The sequence below is a fragment of the Nansenia antarctica genome, assembly GCF_963989245.1.
Source record: "Nansenia antarctica genome assembly, chromosome: 20".
NCBI lineage: Eukaryota > Metazoa > Chordata > Actinopteri > Argentiniformes > Microstomatidae > Nansenia > Nansenia antarctica.
The window spans coordinates 4,202,797-4,211,423 of NC_137693.1; the positions used below are offsets into that span (position 1 = coordinate 4,202,797).

Sequence of the window (8,627 nt, forward strand, 5' to 3'; positions counted from 1 at the left end):
AGGCCGTTGGAAAGCGCTTTGGAATAAGCCGCTATATAAGTGCAGTCCCATTTACCATTTAAAATATCACATGTACTCTAACTGTATATAGACTGTTGAAAGCTTTGTACTTGTGCCTCCCTTACTCAGAAATGTTCAACTTTTACCAATAAAGTGAACCCCCTCCTATCACACCCATGCAGGCACCGCCGTTGCGCAGGCCCAAGCCCAGTACCCAGATGGCACACGGAGGGGCATCAGCTACACCCTCTTCAGTGGCAACAGACGGCACGACTTCAGCATCAGCAGCTCCACAGGTCAGACAGAGAGTAACTTAATCAGCCATGAGGGGTCATTTGACCCCTGTGAGTAAAGAAAAATGTTATATCTTTGCACTCTATCAAATTTCAGGACCCTCCTTTCATGACTTTTCCTAGATATGTGTCGTTCTACCACCCAGTATCCTTATATTTTCATAATCACATCAGGATAAGCTAATATAAAGCTATTTTGCCGTTTTTCTGTGTAGGAAGCAAGCTAATTTACAAGCGGCCAACTAGTGGTCGTTGTGTGTAAATAACAGCTTGAGGATTGTAAAGATTTGACTCCTGAGGCAGCTCTTATAGTAGGTAAAATAGACACGGCTGTTCTAGTGTTAACCCAGGCCAGTACACAGATGGATGACTCACCATCATTTCTAATCCTGTTGTCGTCACTCACCTGTCACTCGCCTGTCCCCCCTAACCTGTCCCAACAGGTGAGATCTGGGTGCAGAGCCCTAAGGGCCTGGACTTCGAGGACACCCCCAGACTCCGCTTAGTGGTGAAGGCTGAGACTGCGTCCTCCACCTCCTTCATGGCCGTCAACCTGATCCTACAGGACGTCAATGACAACCTGCCTCGCTTCCAGCTGCAGAACTACATAGCCTATATGAGAGAGGCGCAGGGATACGATCTACCTATCATACAGGTATATCATCCATATATGATCTACCTATCATCCATACCCTCGCTCTCTCTCTCTCAATATACACACACACACACACACACACACACACACACACACACACACACACACACTCTGCATTTCTATTTTTCACTCTCATTGCCTCCTGCCCCCCCTCAGGTGATGGCTGAGGATGTGGACCAGGGTCAGAATGGTCAGGTGACCTACTCCATCCAATCATCGGGCATGAGTGGCCTGTTCAAGATCGACCCGGTGACAGGAAGCATCACCACGGCAGCCATCATGGACCGGGAGATCTGGACATCTACCAAGTGAGTGCTCCAGAGATAGGTATCTAGTAGAACCAGTACTAGTAGAAAGTTCAGCTTACTCTCTCCTAACTAGTGCCTAACCAGTGTGCAGTAAGAAAGACAGGTGAACTTGTGCAGTAGACAAAAAACTGGCACAGAAGGTGAATATGTACTGGTTATCTGTTGTACTCAGCTATTTAATGTGTTTACAGGGGGTGATAGGGCGTATAGAATATGCGTGTACTGTAACACTAGAAGGTGATATTTGCATGCCATTAGAAAGCCAAGTTGCAACTTCTGAGTCTTTAAATCCACTGTTTACCGCTTTACTGTGACATTGCACAATGTATTCCATGTATCACTTTCGCCAACAATGTATCAGACTTTATATTGTCGAAATAAATCAGAATATATTTCACCCATGAAACAGGGAACTACGTTGGGATTGAACTGATTATATTCATATGTCCCCCAAAGACACTGCATGCCATTCGGAACATTCCAAGGATTTTCAACATCCCAAACCCCTCTCTCCCTCAAGTCCCACCTCTCTCACTTATTGGGCTGTAAAATGTACCGTAGATATGACCTCAGCACAGAATGCTTAGGTTTCTTTTGTTTTGTGATAGGCTGGTAGTCACGGCGACGGACAGGGGCAGCCCACGATTGGCTGGTTCGGCCACGCTGACAGTGATGATTGTGGACCTAAACGACAACAGCCCCACGATACCTCTGCCCCGGGAGATCCGTATCCCAGAGAGTAAGTCAATCCTCACCTCCATAATATCACTCCACCTCCATAATATCACTACACCTCCATAATATCACTACACCTCCATAACATCACTACACCTCCATAACATCACTACACCTCCATAATATCACTACCTCTAGCAGTGGTTGATGGACCGAAACAGTAACATAGTTTCAGATAACTGTTTGATAATGTTTCAGTAAACACACTACATACTACTAACCCCCAACACAGAAATAATCGCAGGGCACAGTAACAAATTAGAAGAAATTCTCTGAGACAAACGCTAGGCTATTACGCTCTAGCACTTTTTTAACCCTCTCCGCTCCCCTCCCACCCCCAGACACCTCCATCGGCACGGAGATCACCTTGGTGACGGGTAACGACGTGGACTCCAGCCCGGCGCTCTCCTACACCCTGCAGCTGGACCCGACCTCGCAGGGCCGGTTTGGGATACACCGCTACAGCGGAGGGGTGTCCTTGACCGCCCCTCTGGACTATGAGGAGAAGACCTGGTACACCCTGACTGTCAGAGCTACAGACTCTCAGCACCAGAGTGAAGCCAACATCACCATACTGGTGGAGGACATCAACGATAACGCACCAACCTTCACTCAAGACCTCTACCAGGTACACCAGCCCAATCGATCGACGCGCTTCTCTCACCATAAGCGCATGAAGTTCTGCTACCAGATAAACAGATGAACTAGTCATAATACATGTCAATATTGCAGTCGTTTCTGTTGTCTTTAGAGTTTAGACGCTAACCATTTTTTGCCCGTGACTGAAAAAAAAAAGTGCTGTTCTGTGGAGGGAGAAAGCTTCCTTGTCCATTCAGTAAACTTGGTCTCTCCTCTCTGGTGTAATACTAGATTTATTTGCCACAGTCATCTATTAAGAGAGGTGGAAGGTGCCCACTAAATATGTCAACCGTGAGCTTTTTACCTTCCAGGGTCTTCACACCTTGTTAAATTTGATAGACAGTAGAGCAAATTAGCTTCAGAAATAAATTTGTCCCAGGACAGTCCTTTGGCCTACACAAACACATTTGCTGACATAGACACATGCACACACACACACACGCACACGCGCACACGCACACTCACATGCCCACGCACACACACACGCACACGCACACACACACACACACGCACACGCACACACACACGCACGCACACACACACACACACACACACACACACACACGCACGCACGCACGCCCACACACACACACACACACGGCCACACACACACACACACATGCACAAACACACACACGCTGAGGGTGATAAAAGTTAACTGGCTAATCTCTCGTGAATGTGTCTCCACTGGGGAAAGGTTCCTCAGATGAACTCGTAACGTTTACTACAGGGACTCAGGAAATGACTTCAGCTTTAACTGAGGTTTTAGAAAAACAGGAACAAAGATAAAATGTAACTTTTCTCCTCAACCTGTAAGTCAGCCTTTATTGACAGAACTGGAAAGTGAATTATTTATGTGTTTACTTAAGAGTTAAATTGCTGACGTCCATTGGATACACTCCTATTGGTGTTTTTTTTGTCTTCCATTGAATATCATGGGACATTAAAGCTATGTTTTCGTTTCCCAGGTAACACTGCCTGAGCATTCACCACCAGGCAGCCCTGTTGTCACGGTGACAGCAACTGACCGGGACACAGGAGAGAATGGAAAGGTCACCTACAGAGTGATGTCATCAACGCGAGAGGGCTTTTATGTTGACCCCAGCAACGGTATGGGAATTGGTTCCCTTTACTACATTCTAAAGACATGTAATTGACACCTCTGTGTTGTGCTAGAGTGGTTATGATGTACATGTATACCTGTATGTCTTGATTGTATTTTTGTCAAAACTGGTTGAATAACTCATACTAAGGGGCAGTGACGTCGTTAGGCCTGGGCATCCAGGGCTCTAGCCCCGAATGTTTTATGAATAGCCCTGTATCTCCTGGGGGGGAAAAATAAAAAATAAAAAATAGAAAAGTCACCGTCGATTTAGCGCAAGCCCCCACCCCCCACCCCTCAACCAAAAACTCTGCTAAATAGCATTAATATACTCATCTTTACAGCCCTAATTCTATTCTATTTCTCTTCACCTTTATTTTACCATTTTGTTTTTTGGCAAGGTAGACTTCCCTTTTGAAAGAACGGGTATAAATCTTTAATATATCTGGGCCATAAAGTACGAATCAGACTCATTAGATATATATGATATGACTCATTTAGCAATAGACTACTACTACAACCACGCTGCACTAAGGAGCACTATAGGAGATATTTTCTGCCTGCCACAATAAGACTGTACGAAGTCCTCCTCCGGCTGTCTCGAGCAGGGTGATCAGGTTGTTAAATAATACTGGACTGTTCTTACTGTATATAATGTTTTAGATGTCTATTTTTATTCTATTATTCTATTGTCACTATCTATCTATGATACCACCAGGTTTCTCACTGTATGACTGACAACTCCATGCTTTGCTCCCCCAGGAACCCTGTTCATCAACCAAAGAGCCCAGTTTGACCCTGAGAGTCCATCGGTTAGTGTGGTCATTGAGGCTCGGGACGGGGGCTCCCCTGCCCTCTCCTCCCTCACCACTGTCCAAGTTCACCTCTCTGACGTAAACGACAACGCTCCCATCTTCCACCAGTCAGAGTACAGGCAAGTGTCTCTCCTCCAATCACAATACAAGGACTTGATACAGAATATCCCTCTTATCCCTCTCAACTGCATTACTATGCAATTACAAAGCAATTACTAAACTACAATGTAACAACATTGATATGAATGTTATAACTACAGTATATAACGTTTTTAACCTTATTATTATTATTATTATTATTATGATTACAGGGCCACAGTCTCTGAAGACACCATCCCCGGAGCGACCATCTTGACCCTGGAAGCCTTCGACAGCGACCTCTCTCGGGAGAACTGCGGATTCGACTTTGCTATCGCCAACGGGAATGCTGGGAATGCGTTTCAGATTGAGAGCAGCGTGCGCTTCCTGGAGGGGCGGGGCTTCCAGACCGTGGGGACTCTTCTATTGGCAGAGGGGCTTGACTTTGAGGCCACACCCCTCTACAACCTCACAATCGTTGTGTCAGACCGCGGCGTACCCCAGCGGAGTTCTAGCGTTGCAGCTGTGATCAGCGTCGGTGACGTCAATGATAATCCACCTGCGTTCAGTCGGGCAGAGTACGCCGTGTCCATGAGTGAGGGGGCAGCCGCCGGGACTGAGATATTACGTCTGACTGCTATAGGTGAGAAAAGATCTGTCTCTCTCCCTCTCTCTCTCTCTCTCTCTCTCTCTCTCTCACGCACACACACACACACACACACACACACACACACAAATTGATCTAAACTAATCGAATATTTCATTTGCAGACCCAGACTCTGCTCCTAACGCAGAGGTCCAGTACACTATCAGCTCTGGGGATGAGATGGACCTGTTCACCGTGGACCAGTGGACCGGAGCTCTGCGGCTCCAGCGAGCGCTTGACCGCGAACACCAATCCTTACACGTGGTCATCGTCCAGGCCTCGGACGGTCACGGCCACTTCGCTCTGGCTCCGGTCAGCGTGGAAGTGAAGGATGTCAACGACAACAGACCCTTCTTCCCCATAGAGACTCTGACAGCCAGCATCAGAGAGAACCAGCCAATCAACTCGGCCGTGACTGTTCTCCACGCTATAGACCACGATACCGGCATATTCGGTCAGCTGAGGTACTCCATGGTGGAGCGGTCAGGGGTGGGAAGAGAGGCCTTCGCGGTGGACCCGAACTCTGGAGAGGTCAAAGCTAGGATGACCTTTGACTTTGAGAAGGTCAACTCCTTTCACTTTGTGGCTCTGGCGGTCGATGCCGGCAACCACTCAGCCACGGTGACTGTGCAGGTGTATGTCACAGGCGAGGACGAGTACGACCCCCTCTTCACCTCTACTGAGTTCAGCTTCGAGGTCCCGGAGATGGCTAAGAGGGGCCAGAGCATCGGGCAGGTACAGGCCAGCGATGAGGATGCAGGGGTGGATGGCATCGTGCTCTTCTCCCTGCCCACTAGCTCCCCGTACTTTGATGTCAATAAAACCACCGGGGTGGTCTTTCTGAAGATGGACGGGTCGGGCAGCAGTAGCGGCTCAGGCCGGTCCAAAGAGGAGGCCAGACTGATGACCATAGACGTGACAGCCCACAGCCCCCTGGATATGTCCCGCATCACCACGGCCCAGGTCACCATCGACGTCACCAGCACCAGCTTCGGCCTGGCCACGGACGTCAACATCCTGCTGATCAGCATCATCGCCGTGTCCCTGGGTGTGATCGTTCTCCTGGTGGTCATGGCCGTGGTGGTGTTCCTGGTCAGGTCCCGCCGGAGGAAGAAAGGCCAGGAGGCCGGGAACAGAGCCGTGGCCTCGGGAACCGCCCTGCAGAAACTGGACGAGTCCAAGGCCGGAACAGGGGGAGAGAGGATCTACCACCAGGCTCTGCCGGGGTATGCGGGCGACCAGGGCGGGGCGGGAGGAGGGCCGTACACCCGCGGGGGCTCCTTGGACCCCTCTCACTCCAGTGGGAGGGGCTCGGCCGAGGCAGCGGAGGACGACGAGATACGCATGATCAACGAATACCCCCGCGTGGCGTCCATCTCGTCCTCCATGCAGGAGCACATCTCAGCCCGGGGGCCGGACTCCGGCATCCAGCAGGACGCCGACCAGCTATCGGACATCTCCTGCGAACCGGCAGCGCTGGAAGGTAGCACCTGGTTCAAAGGCAAGAAGCTAGGGGGCAGCCTCAGCGGTACCATGCTCTCTGGTCAGCTCCCAGTCTACCGGGACGAGGGAGGGGGCTACCTGGGAGTGGGCCGTGGCCTCAACATCTCCCACCCCAAGGATTACGCTTTCCCCGAGGACGGCAAGCCCTCAGTGGGCGGCTCTCTCACGGCCATCGTGGCCAGCGACGAGGAGCTACGAGGCAGCTACAACTGGGACTATCTCCTCAACTGGTGCCCTCAGTTCCAGCCCCTGGCCAACGTCTTCACGGAGATCGCCCGGCTTAAAGACGAGACGGCCCCGCAGAATCAAAACGCCCGCAGGCCCTTCCAGCCCAAAGCCAAGACGGACCCCAAACCCCGGATCGACCCCCCGCCCCTCATTACCGCCGTGGCCCACCCAGGAGCCATGTCCGTGCCCCCCAAGGTCCCCATAATCGGACGGACGTTCCCTCACCTGGCCTCACTCCGCCGCTCTCCTATCAGCCACGAGGGCTCCATCTCCTCGGCAGCCATGTCGCCCAGCTTCTCCCCTTCCCTGTCCCCCCTGGCGGCCCGCTCGCCAGCCGTCTCTCCCTTCGGGGTCACCCAGGGCCCTTCGGCGTCCATGATCAGCACCAGGGAGCCCTCCCTGGACCACAGCCCTGACCACGAGATGAGGATCTGAGAGCAGATTTTAGAGACCCGTTTTTTTTCAATTTTGCTCGAATTCTAGGGAAGATGTCCCTGCACGAAGTGGGATATACTCTATTAGGGTTAGTGAGAGTAGCCTAATATCAGTTGATGGCACATTTCTCTGAAGGGAGGAGAATAGTCTTTATTATAGGAAGGATACGACACATTGATTAATGATCTGCAAAGGTGATAGTTTTGAAGTAAGCATGGCTGACCACATTTTTACAATGACCTTGTCTTGGTCAGACGGGGATAGGTTTTGTGAGGGTGAGTATGTCCAGGATCCAGAACATAAACACTTGACTTTGTAAAGGGGGCAATTTCACTCTTTCTTTCCGAAAGGCAGAAGTTGATTTTCATTCCGGAATGGATGTCCTTTCTCATTTCACCTAAGGATGTACAGTATAGAGATGGAACATGGTTCTGGGTTAGGAGGCACATTGTGAGAGGATTAGCCTTCCTTATCCCTTCCATGTCCACTGTGACGCAGGTCTCTGAGAACTGCACAGGGTTATGAGATGAACTGATTTATACCCTACAGTCCCTCAGAGGCCCTCAGTAGTGAAGTCTGTAGATAGATGTGTTGTTTTCACGTCACCTCGCTGGCTGGCCAGGGAGCTTAGGTTTCCGCTGTTCCTCTCTTTGACTTCTGTTGACATTTTACACTACAGTGTTAACTCACAAAATGGCTGCTTTCAAAATGGCTGCCGTCACACCTTTTGTTGATCCCTCGGATTGAATACCTTTGTGTAAATAAAAAGACACTCTGAAAAAGCCAGTGATTGCACGGAAAGGGGAAAGGGGATTTGTGATTATTGTTTTCTTTCGCTGTTCCAAAAGACACTTCATTTGTTTTTGTTGTATTTTTTATATATTTTTATATTGACTATGATTTCTGATTAAAAATGCCATAATCTCACCAGGAGAGGTTATAGTTTCAGTCTATTTACATATATATATATTTGTATGTATGCTAGCTATGGTATGTGTGTGTTCCCTGTCATAGGTTTTAGATCCACTGTTCTGTGTGTTTGTGGACTTGTGACAGTTGTGATGTGAGTGAGTGACTGAGAGACATTTGTGTTTTGATAATTATTTATATGAAAAATAGGAACTGCTGGCCATGTTGACAGCGCAAAACCATGTTCAGTTTTCACTATGCTGTATTGTATCTTGAAATCT

General features: G+C 49.3%; 1 protein-coding gene across 1 annotated transcript in view; it reads left to right on the forward strand.

Annotated features, from left to right (window-relative positions):
- The window catches only part of dchs1b (dachsous cadherin-related 1b), a gene marked incomplete at both ends in the record, with an annotated part of 82,113 nt that extends 74,676 nt beyond the window's left edge, over nucleotides 1-7,437 (forward strand). The window contains 9 exons of the mRNA XM_080549779.1: nucleotides 183-296; nucleotides 737-948; nucleotides 1,105-1,256; nucleotides 1,865-1,995; nucleotides 2,333-2,619; nucleotides 3,599-3,740; nucleotides 4,495-4,666; nucleotides 4,859-5,268; nucleotides 5,396-7,437. Coding sequence (XP_080405905.1) covers nucleotides 183-296; nucleotides 737-948; nucleotides 1,105-1,256; nucleotides 1,865-1,995; nucleotides 2,333-2,619; nucleotides 3,599-3,740; nucleotides 4,495-4,666; nucleotides 4,859-5,268; nucleotides 5,396-7,437 — 3,662 coding nt within the window. The remainder of the gene's footprint in view (nucleotides 1-182; nucleotides 297-736; nucleotides 949-1,104; nucleotides 1,257-1,864; nucleotides 1,996-2,332; nucleotides 2,620-3,598; nucleotides 3,741-4,494; nucleotides 4,667-4,858; nucleotides 5,269-5,395) is intronic.
- Between the last annotated feature and the right edge of the window lie 1,190 nt (nucleotides 7,438-8,627).